The 17,871-nt window shown below is 45.7% G+C and overlaps 1 protein-coding gene across 7 annotated transcripts; it reads left to right on the top strand.

Moving 5' to 3' along the window:
* Positions 1 to 1,050: 1,050 nt before the first annotated feature.
* Positions 1,051 to 17,451, top strand: LOC136300675 (cyclin-dependent kinase 11B). Of its 7 annotated transcripts, none has more exons than XM_066203233.1 (20): positions 1,052 to 1,154; positions 2,031 to 2,166; positions 2,778 to 2,893; positions 3,171 to 3,295; positions 3,847 to 3,985; positions 4,514 to 4,644; positions 5,796 to 5,918; positions 7,031 to 7,126; positions 7,225 to 7,353; positions 8,049 to 8,114; positions 8,613 to 8,782; positions 9,254 to 9,344; positions 9,585 to 9,706; positions 10,028 to 10,133; positions 10,669 to 10,790; positions 10,943 to 11,050; positions 11,606 to 11,722; positions 11,966 to 12,114; positions 13,143 to 13,332; positions 16,659 to 17,451. In XM_066203233.1, exons 2-20 carry the CDS (start codon positions 2,056 to 2,058, stop codon positions 16,749 to 16,751), a joined length of 2,304 nt encoding a protein of 767 aa, XP_066059330.1. In that variant the 5' UTR covers positions 1,052 to 1,154; positions 2,031 to 2,055; the 3' UTR covers positions 16,752 to 17,451. The 7 variants fall into 7 exon arrangements, with proteins under 7 accessions (XP_066059333.1, XP_066059332.1, XP_066059331.1 ...); XM_066203231.1 differs by having other exon boundaries at positions 8,607 to 8,782; XM_066203232.1 differs by having other exon boundaries at positions 1,053 to 1,154; positions 7,028 to 7,126.
* Positions 17,452 to 17,871: the final 420 nt, after the last annotated feature.

Below are 17,871 nucleotides of genomic sequence, written 5' to 3'. Positions count from 1 at the left end.
TCTGCTCTCACGTAAACCCCACCATCAGCTGCTTCAGGTTCATTTTAAAACCCAGCAGGTTTTTTTTCCCCTCTGGGAGGATTTGGGAATGGGATTTTGGATTTTAACCCCTGGAGAAGCTGGTGGGTGGCAGCAGAACCCTCCTCGTTCCAGTGTTGGTTTTGTGTGTTTTTCTTCACCCTCTTTTTGGCCTTTGCTTTGCTTAAATTAAACGACCCAACCTCTTGGCTTTCCACTTGTAAAAAGCTTTTTATTCTCCCGTCAGACCAGTAAATCTTCTTTGCCCCTGTGTAAACAAGGAGTTGGTTTTTTGCTCTGTGGGTGTCACAGCCCCGCGCGTCCTGTGCTGTGACAGCAGCAGGGCTGTCAAAAAATCGGGATTTTGGGGGGAACATTTTAGAGTTTGTCACTGCATTTCCCCCAGCTAGCCGTGGTGAGGATGAAGCTCCGGGAACTGGAGCGCAGGTTGTTTATTTTACATTTTTCAAGACACTCGGAGCTTGTTTCCCTTAAATGTGAATTCCTGATGCGCTGAGGTGCGGCCGTGTTACAGCGCTCCCTGGGTCCCTAAATTGTCATTGTTTCCCATTATATCACCTGTTACAGACATTACATTGTCACGTTTCCAACGGCGGATGGATAATTAGGGATCATAATTAGGGATCATAATTAGGGATCATAATTAGGGATCTTTGCTGTTCTGTCCAGTCCCTGCGTCACCTCTGTCTCCTCCTCCCTGCTCACTCTCACTCATTTCCATCTAGAAACTGCAGCTTTTGGTTGGAATCGCGCTTTATTCACTCAAACTCCACCCTTTCATGTAATTAAATTACATTTATTAATTTTAACAATTACTCTTATGCGTAATTAAATGTGGCAACGCCTCCATTCCCACCCCTGCCGGCTGTTCGCTGGCTTTACTGCTGAACAGGCACTGGAGGTTAATGAACTCCCCTATTGCAGGCGTTGAGGAACGGATCAATTAACGCCTCGTTAATTAATTACCGCGCCATTGCCCGTGAGGCGGCGCTGACGTCACGGGCGCGCGGCGGCGGCGGCCGGAAGTGACGCGCGAGCGGCGCGCGGCTGCGGCGGCCGGAAGTGACGCGAGAGCGGCGCGCGGCTGCTGGCAGTCCCCGGTGGCGGCGGCGGCGGTGAGCGGGGCCGGGCGGCTCTGAGGGGACACCGGGCGCTCTGAGGGGACACCCAGGGCTGAGGGGGCGCCGCGGGGCTCTGCGGACTGTGGGGGAACCGGAGCGGTTGTTTAGTTTACCCCGCCCGGAGGCAGCGCTCCGTGAGGGCCGCGGGGCTCTTCGGCCTCCCCGGGGCTCTTCGGCCTCCCCGGGGCTGGGCCGCTAAAATCGGTTCGTTCCGCGGTGTCTCTGTCTCACGCTAGAGGGGGACAGCCATGGGTTAGCTCAGCGGCGTGTTCCGCAAATCAAACCTCCAGTTGTCAGATTTTTGCCGTTTATACATTGGGGTTAACGAAGGGATTAGTGCTCGTTGGCTCTAAGTGACGTCGTTCTCTTGTTAATTAATATTCTGCCTCTTGTCGGTTAATTATTCTTTCACTGCTTGTGCTAATTAGCGCCATGCTCAGTCTTTCTCGTTTCTTGGGTCGGTGGTCGTGTTGGAATTGCCTTTTCCTCGGTGACAGCTGATTTCAGCACTGTTGCTGAATTGGCTTCATTACTTTCTCCGTATCTCAGGAGTTCTGCCAGATATCCCATAAATTCCTTGTGTCCTTTTTTCCCCAAGCTTTGTTAACTCCCCCAAAGTCTCTGGTCATAATTAAATGCGTGGCACCAGAGCTTGGCCATAAACTGAGTTTTCTGTGCCCTCCAGCAGCTCCCTGAGCTCTTAGCAGAGTCTTTCCTTTGGGTTGAAAACAAAACATTTTTGGTTCACCGTAAACCGACTCCAGAGTGGCTTTACTCAAAATAGAACATGGAGTGTTTGAACTGAAAAAAGAAAAAAGGGTGTAAACCAGATTTATGTGTGGCGTTTTTCAGCATCTCCTCCTTTTGCAGAGGGTGGTTTTTTTTTTAAACTCCAATGGGTGATGAAAAGGATTCCTGGAAAGTGAAGACTTTAGATGAGATTCTCCAGGAGAAGAAGCGAAGGAAGGAGCAAGAAGAGAAGGCAGAGATCAAGCGTATGAAAAATGTGAGCTGCCCTTTGGGATTCGTTTGAATGGAGTTATTTGCTTTATTTCTAGAAAAGCTGCATTTTAATGGGGTGCAGTGCCTGTATCTTGATTTTTCTGCTGGTTTTCCTGATTCTCCTCACGCCCTGACAGCTGAATTCTTTTGTGTCTGGTCCAGCGTTTAACAAAAACGTGATGCTCTGTGAAGATTTCATTGGTCTTGCATTATATACTGTGCTCTGTTACAGTTAAAAAAGAGAAATAAATTAATGTCATCAACTGGGACTTGCAGTTCAAGGAACAACTTTTAAAGATTTTATGGAAGAATGGGTTAAAATCATTGATTTGGAATCACTTTCCTGTGGCTGTTTGGTTTTGTACAAAATAATTCCTGCAGAAAAAAACACGCAATAGTTACTGCAGTCCTCCTCAGTGTTTAATTTTTGTCTAATTATGTCCAATTAATGCAGTTCAGCTATAATTGCAGTCATAAATCAGTAGATTTTACAGGGGTGACCAGTCCAGGCTGAATTTTTGAGCCAGTAGTGGAAGCCTTCAGTAATATTTAATTGATTTTCGTTTTGAGCTGTACAAATAAACGGGTTTTTCCCCTCTGCTGTGATTCCCTCAGTCAGATGACAGGGATTCCAAGAGGGATTCTCTTGAAGAGGGGGAGCTGAGAGACCATCGCATGGAAATCACCATCAGGAACTCACCCTACAGGAGGGAAGACTCCATGGAAGACAGGTAAGAATGAGAAAATAAAAAGAGAAAAATTAACCTTTCAGTGTCCTGAGAAGAGGGTTTCAGATACCAGAAGGGCAAATCTGATTTTTTTTAGACCACACCAGGGTAACTTTTTGAAGCACAAAAGATTTAAGTTAAGATTTCACAGCGCTGTGCTCCAGTTTTGATTTAGTCTGATTGTGGAAATTCCCTGTAAAACAGGAATCTTTTCAAACCAGGGAAATCTGTGGGTTTTCCCCTGTCACTTCCCTGAGTTTATTCCTGTCCTGCCTTTCAGGGGAGAAGAAGATGATTCCTTGGCTATCAAACCACCCCAACAAATGTCCCGGAAAGAAAAAACCCACCACAGGAAGGATGAGAAGAGGAAAGAGAAGCGCAGGCACCGGAGTCACTCTGCAGAAGGTGCTTCTTGCCACTCCTGGAAGCTTTTCTTTCTGGGAGTAGAGTAAATAACAATAACTCAGACTCAAGGAAGCACAGCAGGTGGATAAGACAGAGGAATTTAAACTTTTGTTATTTCTTTGGCTGTGTTTAGTGCCCTCAGGGGAATGACAGGGGTGTGAACGTGGTTGAGAGGACAGAAATCACTTTGAGACAGGGACACTGAGGTCACTTTTACTCCTTGAAGCCTGATAAGATTCTCTCTGTCTTCACTGAGTGAAAGACCTCTGATCTTTGTACCTGCCAAGTTTAAAAAAAAAAAAATCCTTTCTAGAGACATTCCCGTTGTCTTCCTGTCAATAACAACCATTTCCTAACTTTAACGTGAAGTATTTATGCAAGATCTTACAGACTTTAGGCTTTCCAACCCCCTTTCAGAGCTGGATTTTAATTTTATGAGAACAACAGAGGTCACAGCAATAGGTTCCCATCAGTTTCACCCTCTCTTAAGTTTTGCTTTTGGTGAATATTTTGAGCGGTAACCGTCGGAAATTGATTTCTGTTTGTTCAAGGGAAACATGCCAGAGTGAAAGAGAAAGAACGGGAGCATGAGCGTAGGAAGAGGCATAGAGAAGAGCAGGATAAAGCCCGGCGTGAATGGGAGAGACAGAAACGGAGAGAGATGGCAAGGGAGCATTCCAGGAGGGAGAGGTACATCCATCCCTCCCTCCCCTGGGGAGGGACACCAGCAGCTGCCTCCTCTGAGCATTTCTTGTTGTGAAATGACCCGAAAAAACCCTAAAAATCCGCAGTGAAAACTTGTCTGTGTTCCTGGGAATGTGTTCTCTGATGGAATGTGTTCTTCACTTTAATGAAGTGCTTCATTGCCAGGGACATTCCAAGTGAATTCTCTGTAATAAAAAAGATTGGATGGTCTTAGAGGTTTGTTCCAAACTGAAAAAAAAAAAAGTACAAACCAGATTTGCACAGCTATCAGGGGATTAATTAACTGAACTGGCTTAATTTCTGCTTAAATCCTGACAGGGTGCAGAACTCCTGGTCTGGGTCTTTTAAACCCGTTTTTGAAAGGATCAGCTGAAAAATTCCACCTTGTTTTTGACCAATGCACAACTTGGGGGTGTCGATGAGGAAGCTGAGCTTAGTGGTTTTGGTGCTGCAAACCAGTTTTCCTCCTCTTCACCAGCTGAATTTGTAACAAGCAAAAAAATTATTTTCCAGAGATCGTTTGGAGCAACTGGAGAGAGAAAGGGAAAGAAAAATCCGGGAGCAGCAGAAGGAGCAGCGGGAGCAGAAGGAGAGAGAGAGGAGAGCTGAGGAGAGGAGGAAGGAGAGGGAAGCCAGGAGAGAAGGTGACTCTCTCTGCATGAATATTCTTCTTATTTACTATCACTTTTCTTATCTGCTGACACAGTGGTGGAATGGAGGGGTGGAAAGTGTTTTTTTTACTTAAAGCAATGCCAGAATTTTAAAGAAATTAAAGTGGGGAGGCCTTTGAACATGGGAGGAAAAAGGAAATACAAGTTTTACATGGGGAGATAAAACAATGTGATGATGTTATGTGCCTTAAATATCCTGGCAGGCTGATCAGTCAGTGAGTCTTCGCCTCTCCCTGTCAGGGAGATTTCCTGTAAAAACCAGATTTCTGGAGGTGCTATTGTGTGCACCAGCGCGGTCCCAGTGGTTCTGAACTCTTTGGCTGAGTCTAACTCAGTTTGATAGAGGTTGAAACCTCAAAATTCAATGTTTTAAGGATTTGGGGGAATAAATTGCCAAGAGGGGAGGGGTCGTGTAAGTACTCCAGGCATGGAAAGTGCTGTAGTGGGAGTCAGGCGGGCAGATCTGGTGCCTGGACAGTTGTAAGTTCTGCACTTGAACTCTTTGCACAGCGTGTTGGGTATTTGCAATCTCAGCTCAGCTCATTTTTGGTTCGAGGTTCTCTGTCCCAGCTTTCAGAGGTAAAAATCAGAGCCCATTCCTGTGATCAGGTGAAAAAGCTTATTCAAGAATAGCAGGACAAACCATGTTTTTTTGCTTTCTCTTTTCTTGCTCAGCTCATACCAAACAGCTCCTTTTTGTGCTTGGCTTTATGCTGATAGTGCTCAATCTGTGTAACCTTTCATTTAATTGGTTTTATTGTTCTTGAATGTTCTGTCAGCTCCTTCTAAACCTCAGCTGGTTTTATTCTTTTACATATTTTCCACTTCTTTCTCTGGCATTAATGCTTTAGAATCAGGGTGTTTCCTGTGTAACATACAGGGCAGCTTGCTTCTGTTTTTAAGTGTGGCAGCAGCTTTCTCTAAGCAGTACAAATCCATATTTTATTTGAGATAAGTCAAAGCCCTTCATTCTCCCAGATTTAAGTAGGTTCCTCTCCCACTCTTTCCCCTTACCTTGTAAAAAGAAAAAAAATGAAAAGCATTCAAATCAAGTGGCCGTGGCAGACAGGAACAACTTTTAATTAGGCAGATGTAACAATTTCTTGTGGTTTTGTTTTCCCTAGTTTCTGCACACCATAGAACAGTGAGGGAAGAATATGGAGACAAAGTAAAAATGAGACCCTGGAGTCGCAGCCCTTTGCGCCAGCAGAGAGACAAGCTTGAGCAAGGAGAGAGCAGGAAACCAGGTAGCATCTGCCACTCTACACTGTCTTGGGGGCCAGCAGGAGCTGGGCTTGGGGTAGTGTTTAATTTTTAGCCTCAAACCATCCCAGGTGCTCAGCTCAAAGGATTGTCCCGCTCAGCTCCAGCGGCCTGACTCTGGAATCTTCACAAATAATCTCTTTTCTAAAGCAGCGCTGGATTTGCAGGAGTCGCACAAGTGACAAATGGAATGGATTTAGGGGTAGGAGTAGCAACTGGAGAAGTTTCAAAATGAGTTACCCCCTTCAGTGGTGAAAGAAGCAGCTGACTGAATTTTTAAAACCCTGCAGTTGAATTCCCTTGCAGGTTAAAAAGGAATTGGTTACTCCAGCTCAGTTTGGGGTTAGGAGCTAAATTACCCTAAAAAGTGACCTCACAGGGATCAGTGTAAGCATCACTGACTCTGTCATCTTTCAGAAATGAAATTCTTAAGGCAGAGTTCTGCTTAGATGGTGAATTTTGTTTTCCAAGGCAAAAAATGGTCCCACCTGAAGGTTCTGGGGGTAGAGAACTTCCACAAGTGACATAAAAATGCCTTTGTTTGGAGGAGGAAAGCTCTGTGTCTGCCTTGCTAATGTGTGCCGCTGTGACAAGAAGTATAGCCACTCAGAGCAGGATGGAATCAGCTGGAATTCCATGTGGAGGCAGGCAGCAAGTCCTGGGAGACTCCTGCCTCATCAACCACCAGGGATTTTTCATGGTGAGCACTGCACTGGAGCAGTGAGCACTGACAGTAACCAGGGTGTAGGGACCCTGTCCTGGTGATTCTTGTCACCGTGGGGCTTTTTTCCTTTTTTCCCCCTGTTTTAATTCATCTTAGAAGAGCTTAGGAACACGTCATGTTTAAAAATCAGGTCAATATTCCCTATTTTTGGCTGTTGATCCCAGCACCACTGCAATTCAGAAAAGCTGTTTGTCATTGAGCAGAGTGTGAAATGATTATTTTTTTTTTTATTACTATTGCTCTGAATTTCCAATACTGAATGTTCAGCACTGATTTAATGCCAGCAGAAAGTGAAGCAGTTACCTGGGAATTCAGAGGCTTGCAAGTGATACTCAATTAGCACTGTGTTTTTAATTTTTATGCTTTCAGCAGTAAAAGAAGAGAAACCAGAAGAGAGGGATCCTCTGTCAGACTTGCAGGACATCAGTGACAGTGAGAGAAAAACCAGCTCAGCAGAGTCTTCCTCAGGTGATTAAATGCAATTTAGGAGCTGTAATTAATTGTCCAGATGTAATTAATTTCTCTGCTGAGCAAACAGTGTTAAGTGCCTGATTATTCCTGCACAGAATCTGGATCAGGCTCAGAAGAGGAGGAGGAGGAGTCCAGCAGTGAAGGCTCTGAGGAAGAAGGGGAGGAAGAGGAGGAGGAGGAAGAGACAGGAAGCAATTCTGAGGAAGTGTCTGAGCAATCAGCAGGTGAGGATCACCAAGGGCCTCCAGGGGTGTGTGATTTTCTTTTTTGTCTCATCCTGTGTTGTTTTATTTGAACATTTTCCTTTTCTCTTAGTCTAGGCTAGGCTGAGACCTCACAGGTCAAGATAACTAAAAAGAAAATCCCAACTACAAGTCCTATTCTATCCTTTTGTGTAGAGGTAATACCAATTCTTATCTCAGAAGCCAGATCAGAAACCTGAAAACCATTTTTGTCACAAGTTCAGGTGGTTCTATTAACAAATCAAATACTCTGCAGAGCACCATTTGCGCCGGGGGGGTGGTGAAATCCAAATATCTTGGTCTTTTTGAAGTATTTTCTGTTGCAAATTTCAGAACTTTTTAAAAATGAACGAACATAATAACACAAAGTTCAGTAAAGAAGTCTGTGCGCAGCCATTCTTGTCATTAATTAGTAAAGAAAAAGCACAAGAGATGGCTCTGATGGCTGGGTGTTTTTCTTTAAAGTCAATTACCGTTCGTAAGCAAATATTAATAATCAATTTACCTGCCCACCTCCCAATTCCCAGAGGATTGGTAAGAGTTGTGTTCCCTGTTGGAAGCATTTGCTGTCTGAGTGGAACAGAAGTGCAGATCGGAGAGGATTTCAGCAGGGATTTGCCTCCCAGGGAGCTGCAGAATTTGGAGTTTTTCCAATCCAACTTGGTTCTGTTTTGCAGAGGAGGTGAGCGAAGAGGAAATGAGTGAAGAGGAGGAACGGGAGAATGGAAACCACATCCCAGTTGGTACAATGCAAATCCTGACTCTTTTAAACAAGTGTTTGGCTGAGTTTTTTGCAGCTGAACATACCTATTTCTGTAAATATTTAAAAGATATAAATGCTGTTCTCATGTCAAACTCAGAAATTCCTTGAAATCTGCTCCAAGCTTTATGTTTAGAGGGAATGAGTCTAATGAGCTGATGTTTCCTTCTCTTTCCTTTTGTGTTCTTTTGTCCTGTCCTCTCATCAAAAGAGCTTTGCAATCAGAATGAGCCATCCTGGATCAGTTTTCTGTGTCATTCTGATGTAAAGATTTATTTCTCTGACCTGCTGCGTTAACACTGGAAATTGCGGGCGAATTCTTGACAACATCACCTTTTGCCAAGAGGAGAAATTTGACTTCTCCACAATCCTCTCCCATGCAGTGCTCAATGTCGTCACCGCCTTTGTTTGCCTAAAGCTGAGTTTAATTACTCCACACAGCTCCTCTTTCCACCACTGATTCTGACTTTTAAAGTTCCAGAGTCGAGGTTTGACCGGGATTCTGCAGGGAGTGAGGTGGAGGAGGAGGAGGTCGGGGAGGGATCCCCTCATTCCAATGCCATGACAGAAGGGGAATATATTCCTGATTCTCCAGCTTCCTCCCCCATTGAGCTGAAACAGGAGCTCCCCAAGTATCTTCCTGCACTCCAGGTAGGGGATCAACCTCTTAAATGTAGATAAGAAAGTAATTACATCATTGATATCTCTTATCTTGGTATCTCTATATATAGAGATCCTTGTGAGAGGAGAGTTCTGTTGCCATAAACAGAAACTGGTTATTCTTTATGTAGCCAACGGCAAAGTGCAGAAATATTAATAAAAATTAAATTCTTACTAATTAATTATGTGGAAGGTGCTGAGTTGCTGCCTTTGCTTCTGTGGCAGATATTTCAGGTTATTCTGTGCAGAAGCGAATGGAATAATTTAATCTGCTGAAAAACAGGCTCTGTCCAGGATTTCTTTAGAAACTATGAAAAATAAACCCCAAAGATACCTTTCTCATCTAGTTTGTAGCTGAATCCTTCTGGTAAATTTTAACTGTGGAGTTGCTGAAGTTTTTAAAAGAGCCAAACCTTCCCCCAGGTGCTGGAGGAGTGAATGTTCTCCCTGTGCTTTTTTCAGGGATGTCGCAGCGTGGAGGAATTCCAGTGTTTGAACAGGATTGAAGAAGGAACCTATGGTGTGGTGTACAGGGCAAAGGACAAAAAGACTGGTGGGTACCAATGCCCTCCACTTTCTTCAGGGTATTTAGTGCTGCACTCCTGCAAATTATCATTCTGCATTTTTCAGTGATGAACAAAATCTATTTAAAATATCTCTTTACCAGCAAGCTACTCGTTTTCAAGGCACACAGCAGCACAGTTAATTAAATATTTAATCAGTGAGAGAGCGCTGGGGCCCCTGGTAATGTGTCTTTATTAACTGTGTGATGGGAAATGTGTTTCCTTCGCAGATGAAATCGTGGCTCTGAAGCGACTGAAAATGGAAAAGGAGAAGGAAGGTTTTCCCATTACTTCCCTGAGAGAAATAAACACAATTCTGAAAGCACAGCACCTAAATATTGTCACTGTCAGAGTAAGGCTGCAGTCTTTTATTTCTGAAGTACTTTTGTTCTTGAAATACTCCTCTTGGCTTTTAAATATAAAAATATCAGCAAACCTGGCAGATGTTGCTTCTGTGATCAGTTGTGTGCTGCTCCTAAGGCTGTGTAGAGATCACTGCCTACACAATCTGATCTTTTACAAAAAATGAGCTGTTTTTTAATAGAAAAACCACATTTTCTGAAGATGTTACCAATGGCAGCCTCCATCCTCTTGCCAGTACATTCCTAAAAGAGATTTTGGATGCTTTTTAAACACCATGTGCAGGTTTTGCTCATCTGGTTCTGCGTTGCAGGAGATCGTTGTGGGCAGTAACATGGACAAAATCTACATTGTGATGAACTATGTAGAACACGACCTCAAGAGCCTGATGGAAACAATGAAACAGCCTTTCCTGCCAGGTACTGTTTTGTTTCCCTTCCCTGAAATCCTCAGAGCTGGAAAAGTGGCCAACACCCATGGTCCTGCTGGCAGCAGAGAGCTGGCTTTGGGCAGTGCCATGTGTTGCTTTGGAATGTCCTGTGTTCCTTGGATCTGAGACTTCCTGGTTTGTTTCTGTTTGTTGTGTAAAACCTGACACAAATGAAGGTGTTGGCTGATCCTCCTGGTGATGAATCCAGTTTGTGTGTTTGGGGTGGAGCTGTTCAGAGGTGAAACTGGGAGAGTTTCACCTGTGCTGAAGTGGAGAAGAGCACTGGGCTTTAATTTTGGCCTCTTCCTATGAGGGACAATAATTTCTGAGCATAATTTGGATGAATTCCAGCTGCCCAAATGTATTTTGCTGTTCTGTGACACATTTTTATGGTGCAGGCTATACTGGCCTTTTAAATTGCCACTCCTTCCTGCCTTCTTGCCTGTTCTCCAAACAAGCAAAACACAAATTAAAGGTGGATTTATTTTCTTCAATGCATTTGGAGGTTTTTTTTATCATTGCAGGGGAAGTGAAGACTTTGATGATTCAGTTACTGCGAGGGGTCAAACACCTCCACGACAACTGGATCCTTCACCGAGACTTGAAAACTTCCAACCTGCTCCTCAGTCATTCAGGCATTTTAAAAGTAAGAATTAGGAGAAAATGGAGGAAATCAGGACGAATTCTGTGCTGCAGAATTACACAGAATTAAAGCTGTGCCCAAAGTTCTGTGCAGTGGCCATCGTGGCACTGATGGTGAACGAACAGTGCTGGAAATGTTGCTTGTTTTCCTTTCAGGTTGGAGATTTTGGATTAGCCAGGGAATACGGGTCTCCCCTGAAGCCCTACACCCCTGTGGTTGTCACCCTGTGGTACAGAGCTCCAGAGCTGTTGCTTGGAGCAAAGGTGAGTTCCTCTGGCTGCTGGAGCAGTGACTGCAGCCTGGCTGTGTTTTATAAATCATGCTCAAAGTATGAGCATTCTTGGGTCTTTATATTGGTTCTTAGGGGAAAATCCTGAATATTCAGTATTACTCCTCCTGATGACATCTAAAACCTGTGGCATCTGACAGCAGAACAAGGTGCTGGCGCTGTTCTAGAATGTTCCCTGCTGATAACTGAAATCTGGGTGAAACCAGGGTTCTGTAGGGCTGCAGTGGCAAGAGCCCTGCCGGGAAAAAAATACTGGTTTGTCAACTGTGCTGCTTTGTTTGTGAGTGGAAAAGAGTGTGGAGACTTTCACCTTTCATCCTGAAAGATTTGCGTGCATTGGCTTTGCTCATAATTCACAGGAATCAGAACTTGGAAATAAATGCAGCTGAGATCTGGCCCTTGGGTGTGGGACTGGTTGTGTGTGTTCTGCTCAAAAAAAAAAACCAACCCAAATAAACCCTCCAAACAACTCAGTGAAAAATATCTTGCTGTTTTTTCTGAGGTGTGATTTTATTTCCCTTCTCTCCAGGAATATTCCACAGCCATAGACATGTGGTCAGTGGGGTGTATTTTTGGGGAGCTGCTGACGCAGAAGCCGCTGTTCCCAGGGAAGTCAGAAATCGACCAGATCAACAAAGTTTTTAAGGTAATTTTTTTGATGTTTTGGGATTTTGACTGATTTTAGAGACGGGAACATTGGAGTAGTGCTTGTTGCTCTTTTAACAGAGATTCAGCCTTTGTAAAAAGTTATTTAATCTGCTTTACAACACTTGGAGTAGGCTGAGACCGTGATTTGTTGTGTCTGTTTTCTCTGGATACTTTCCCAACTCCTAATGAATAAATAAAGGATTGCACTCTGAGTTCATTAACGAGATATTTTAATTGGCAGGATCTGGGTACTCCCAGTGAAAAGATCTGGCCTGGTTACAACGAGCTGCCAGCAGTGAAGAAAATGACCTTCACAGAATATCCCTACAACAACCTGCGCAAGAGATTCGGGGCTCTGCTCTCTGACCAGGGCTTTGACCTGATGAACAAGTGGGTGCCAAATTCCTGGGGATCCCTGGGAATGTGTGGGCAGGAAAACAATTCTCTGGGTTGTGAGAGGTTTATAAAACCAAGCCCAGGCTGTGCAGTTGCACTGTGTTACAGGAGTACCTGGTGTGTTAATAGGATGTTTAAAATCTCTCTAGAAATAGCAAAAAAATTGTGAAATATTCTAATGGAATTATCCTGGGTCCCTTTGGAGCTTTATCTGTCTATCCAAGGGTCTGAGGTAGCCAGTGATTCACACCTCTGGGAGCAGATCCCTACAGAAGCCGCCTGGATGTGCAGTTCCACCTGCTGTCCCATAAATTACAGGTCCATGGAGGAGCCTGCCTTAAAAATCAGCTCTGTTAGATCATGTGGCAGCAATCATTAACAGAATTATACCAAATTAATAGAATTACACCTAATACCCAGTAATAAGGTTATACCAAATTAATAATTAAACTCATTACCTAGGCATAGAATTATACCCAATACTAGTAACAGAATTAATCCCTATTAATGAGTTATACCCAATACCAGTCATAGAATTAAAGCAAATTAATAGAATTGTACCAAATATCCAGTAATAAAATGATACCAAATTAATAGAATTATACCTAATACCAGTAATAGAATTAATCTCAATTAATAGAATTATACCCAATGCCCAGTAATAAAATGATACCAAAATAATAGAATTACACCCAATAGCACTAATAGAATTAATCCAGATTAATAGAATTATACCCAATGCCCAGTAATAAAATGATTCCAGATTACTAGGATTATACCCAATACCCTTAACAGAATTAAATCCAAAGAGCAGAATGATACCCAGTACTGACTCATCGAATTACACGCAGCTAACAGAATTATACCAAATTAATATGACCACACCTAACACCCGTACCAGAATCATCCCCAATACCCACTACCAGAACTGTGCTAAACATCACAGAACCCTCAAGGACCTTCCTGGACAATTCCCAGTTTGGGGAAGGGCTGAAACTCCCCCTTTCCCTCCTCCCTGGCAGTTTCCTGACGTATTACCCGGCGCGGCGGATCACGGCCGAGGACGGGCTGAAGCACGAGTACTTCCGCGAGACCCCCCTGCCCATCGACCCCTCCATGTTCCCCACCTGGCCGGCCAAGAGCGAGCAGCAGCGGGTCAAGAGGGGCACCAGCCCCCGGCCCCCCGAGGGAGGGCTGGGCTACAGCCAGCTGGTGAGTGTGGGACTGCTCCGGGGCCTGCACAGGGCTTTGATTGGGATCCTGAGATTTACCTGGATTGGCTGGGAGAGTCCAGCTTTCCTTCCCAGAGTCAGTGAGTGTGGGACTGCTCCGGGGCCTGCACAGGGCTGGGCTTTGATTGGGATCCTGAGATTTACCTGGATTGGCTGGGAGAGTCCAGCTCTACTTCCCAAAGTCAGTGAGTGTGGGACTGCTCCAGGGCCTGCACAGGGCTTTGATTGGGATCCTGAGATTTACCTGGATTGGCTGGGAGAGTCCAGCTGTACTTCCCAAAGTCAGTGAGTGTGGGACTGCTCCAGGGCCTGCACAGGGCTTTGATTGGGATCCTGAGATTTACCTGGATTGGCTGGGAGAGTCCAGCTTTCCTTCCCAAAGTCAGTGAGTGTGGGACTGCTCCGGGGCCTGCACAGGGCTTTGGTTGGGATCCTGAGATTTACCTGGATTGGCTGGGAGAGTCCAGCTCTACTTCCCAAAGTCAGTGAGTGTGGGACTGCTCCGGGGCCTGCACAGGGCTGGGCTTTGATTGGGATCCTGAGATTTACCTGGATTGGCTGGGAGAGTCCAGCTTTCCTTCTCAGAGTCAGTGAGTGTGGGACTGCTCCAGAGCCTGCACGGGGCTGGGCTTTGATTGGGATCCTGAGATTTACCTGGATTGGCAGGGAGAGTTCAGCTTTCCTTCTCAGAGTCAGTGAGTGTGGGTCTGCTCCAGGGCCTGCACAGGGCTTTGATTGGGATCCTGAGATTTACCTGGACTGGCAGGGAGAGTCCAGCTCTACTTCCCAAAGTCAGTGAGTGTGGGACTGCTCCAGAGCCTGCACAGGGCTGGGCTTTGATTGGGATCCTGAGATTTACCTGGATTGGAAGGGGAGCTCAGCTCTGCTTCCCAAAGTCAGTGAGTGTGGGACTGCTCCGGGGCCTGCACAGGGCTGGGCTTTGATTGGGATCCTGAGATTTACCTGGGTTGGCTGGGAGAGTCCAGCTCTGCTTCCCAAAGTCAGTGAGTGTGGGACTGCTCCGGGGCCTGCACAGGGCTGGGCTTTGATTGGGATCCTGAGATTTACCTGGGTTGGCAGGGAGAGTCCAGCTCTACTTCCCAAAGTCAGTGAGTGTGGGACTGCTCCGGGGCCTGCACAGGGCTGGGCTTTGATTGGGATCCTGAGATTTACCTGGATTGGCTGGGAGAGTCCAGCTGTACTTCCCAAAGTCAGTGAGTGTGGGACTGCTCCGGGGCCTGCACAGGGCTGGGCTTTGATTGGGATCCTGAGATTTACCTGGATTGGCTGGGAGAGTCCAGCTCTACTTCCCAAAGTCAGTGAGTGTGGGACTGCTCCGGGGCCTGCACAGGGCTTTGATTGGGATCCTGAGATTTACCTGGATTGGCTGGGAGAGTCCAGCTGTACTTCCCAAAGTCAGTGAGTGTGGGACTGCTCCAGGGCCTGCACAGGGCTTTGATTGGGATCCTGAGATTTACCTGGATTGGCTGGGAGAGTCCAGCTTTCCTTCCCAAAGTCAGTGAGTGTGGGACTGCTCCGGGGCCTGCACAGGGCTTTGGTTGGGATCCTGAGATTTACCTGGATTGGCAGGGAGAGTTCAGCTTTCCTTCCCAAAGTCAGTGAGTGTGGGACTGCTCCAGAGCCTGCACAGGGCTTTGATTGGGATCCTGAGATTTACCTGGATTGGCTGGGAGAGTCCAGCTTTCCTTCTCAGAGTCAGTGAGTGTGGGACTGCTCCAGAGCCTGCACGGGGCTGGGCTTTGATTGGGATCCTGAGATTTACCTGGATTGGCAGGGAGAGTCCAGCTCTACTTCCCAAAGTCAGTGAGTGTGGGTCTGCTCCAGGGCCTGCACAGGGCTTTGATTGGGATCCTGAGATTTACCTGGACTGGCAGGGAGAGTCCAGCTCTACTTCCCAAAGTCAGTGAGTGTGGGACTGCTCCAGAGCCTGCACAGGGCTGGGCTTTGATTGGGATCCTGAGATTTACCTGGATTGGAAGGGGAGCTCAGCTCTGCTTCCCAAAGTCAGTGAGTGTGGGACTGCTCCGGGGCCTGCACAGGGCTGGGCTTTGATTGGGATCCTGAGATTTACCTGGGTTGGCTGGGAGAGTCCAGCTCTACTTCCCAAAGTCAGTGAGTGTGGGACTGCTCCAGAGCCTGCACAGGGCTGGGCTTTGATTGGGATCCTGAGATTTACCTGGATTGGCAGGGAGAGTCCAGCTCTACTTCCCAAAGTCAGTGAGTGTGGGACTGCTCCGGGGCCTGCACAGGGCTTTGATTGGGATCCTGAGATTTACCTGGATTGGCTGGGAGAGTCCAGCTCTACTTCCCAAAGTCAGTGAGTGTGGGACTGCTCCGGGGCCTGCACAGGGCTGGGCTTTGATTGGGATCCTGAGATTTACCTGGGTTGGCAGGGAGAGTCCAGCTGTACTTCCCAAAGTCAGTGAGTGTGGGACTGCTCCAGGGCCTGCACAGGGCTTTGATTGGGATCCTGAGATTTACCTGGATTGGCTGGGAGAGTCCAGCTCTACTTCCCAAAGTCAGTGAGTGTGGGACTGCTCCAGGGCCTGCACAGGGCTTTGATTGGGATCCTGAGATTTACCTGGATTGGCAGGGAGAGTCCAGCTCTACTTCCCAAAGTCAGTGAGTGTGGGACTGCTCCAGGGCCTGCACAGGGCTTTGATTGGGATCCTGAGATTTACCTGGATTGGCTGGGAGAGTCCAGCTCTACTTCCCAAAGTTAGTGAGTGTGGGACTGCTCCAGGGCCTGCACGGGGCTGGGCTTTGATTGGGATCCTGAGATTTTCCTGGACTGGCAGGGAGAGTCCGGCTCTACTTCCCAAAGTTAGTGAGTGTGGGACTGCTCCAGAGCCTGCACGGGGCTGGGCTTTGGCTGAAGTGGCACTATTTGTAGATTGTGCCCAATTTACAGTTTAAATAATGCAGAAAGTTTATTTAGCCTTGATTTTTCAGGGTGTAAACACTGGCGTGGAGGATGTGCCCTGTGTGTAGGATTGGATGCTCAATAAGTGAAGTTTATACTTATTTTATACCCATGTTTTTCTCCTTCTCAGGCAGTCCAAAGTGGGTACAGGAACTAGGAACATTCAAACTGCTTTTAGCAATGGCAAATTTTGAAACAGCAGTATTTAAAAATTAGGAATAACCTAGCATCAGCTTTAACTGTGATGCCACAGATTTGTTCCTCATCTTGAGATACTTTGATTCTTTTTGTTGTTCAGATTTTTGGAGAGGTCAGTGCAGCTGCACAGCCCCTGCTCAGTGTCCTGTGCTTGGTTTTCACAGGGTGATGATGATCTGAAGGACACAGGTTTCCATCTGACCACCACAAATCAAGGAGCATCTGCTGCAGGACCTGGCTTCAGCCTCAAGTTTTGAACTGAACGTGAAAAAGGGGAAAAAAAAAACCCCACAAAGGAAAAAAATCACCATTCATGTGAGTGGATTTGAGTGCCCCAGTTCTGTTCTCCATGTTGGGGGCACCAGATGTTTTTCCCTGTGAAAAAAAAACCTCAAAGATTATCACAGATTCCAAGGCTCTTGTTTTATAAATCAATGTGGAGTTTAACTGCTGCATTCCATTAGAGGACTGGAGTTACCTGAAAACCCCAGGATCATCACAAACTGTGGCAAAGGACAACTTGAAATCACAGTCCTGGAACAGTTTCTGGTTTATTTTTAGGGTTTTTGTTTTTGGTTTTTTTTTTGAGTTTGTTTTGGTTTCTGTTGTTTTTTTTTTTTTCCTTGTAAATTTGTAGAATTAAAATACATTTTCAATTGTTTAATAGTGTGAAGGATTTCATTGCTTCACATGCTGCAAAGTGGGATGTTGATGACAGTAAAGAGAGTTTATTTTTTATTTTAAGTAAGTAAATTGTTTGTGTCTGAACGTGTTTGGGACAAAAAGAAAAATGACAGTTCTGAGGTTTGTGTCCTGTTACCTTGGAGAGAGCTGGGCTGGGTTTGATAATCCCTGACCAGATTTTTTTTGTTCTGTAAATGTATTTACAGTGGTGCAAAACAAATTACTCTATTGTTTTATAAATCAAAAAGATTTAATATGGAGACTTGAAACTTTTATTTGCTGTGAAAGTTGTTTGGTTTTTTTTTTAAAATATGCCCTTTTTCCATCCAGAGAAGAACTCAGCTTCAGTGGTTGTGCAAGGCCACATTCCAGTCCTTTCTGGGGAAAGAGGAGAGGAAGGAATCATGTTGGAATCTCATCCTCTGGAGCCCCTGATTTGTGAAGCTGTCACTTTGTTCTGGGAACAGGGAGATCTGGAAAACACCACATTTTCCTGCAGCCACAGCTGGGCACCAGGCCAGTGAGGGATTAACTCAAATCCTAAACATTTTATCAGTTTCAGTCCATTTTGGAGAGTTTTTTCCTGGGTAAAGGCCGTGGGGCTGGAATGTGGATGTGCTGCAGTTGTGGTGAGTTGGGAAAGCAGGCTGGTTGTTTTCCTGAGGAGGGAAACAAAACTCCCTGTTCCCTTCA

Source organism: Chamaea fasciata, unplaced genomic scaffold, assembly GCF_029207755.1.
Source record: "Chamaea fasciata isolate MVZ Bird 193981 ecotype frontalis unplaced genomic scaffold, bChaFas1.0.hap1 SCAF_23, whole genome shotgun sequence".
Lineage (NCBI taxonomy): Eukaryota > Metazoa > Chordata > Aves > Passeriformes > Sylviidae > Chamaea > Chamaea fasciata.
This window is presented reverse-complemented; position numbering and strand designations above follow the sequence as displayed.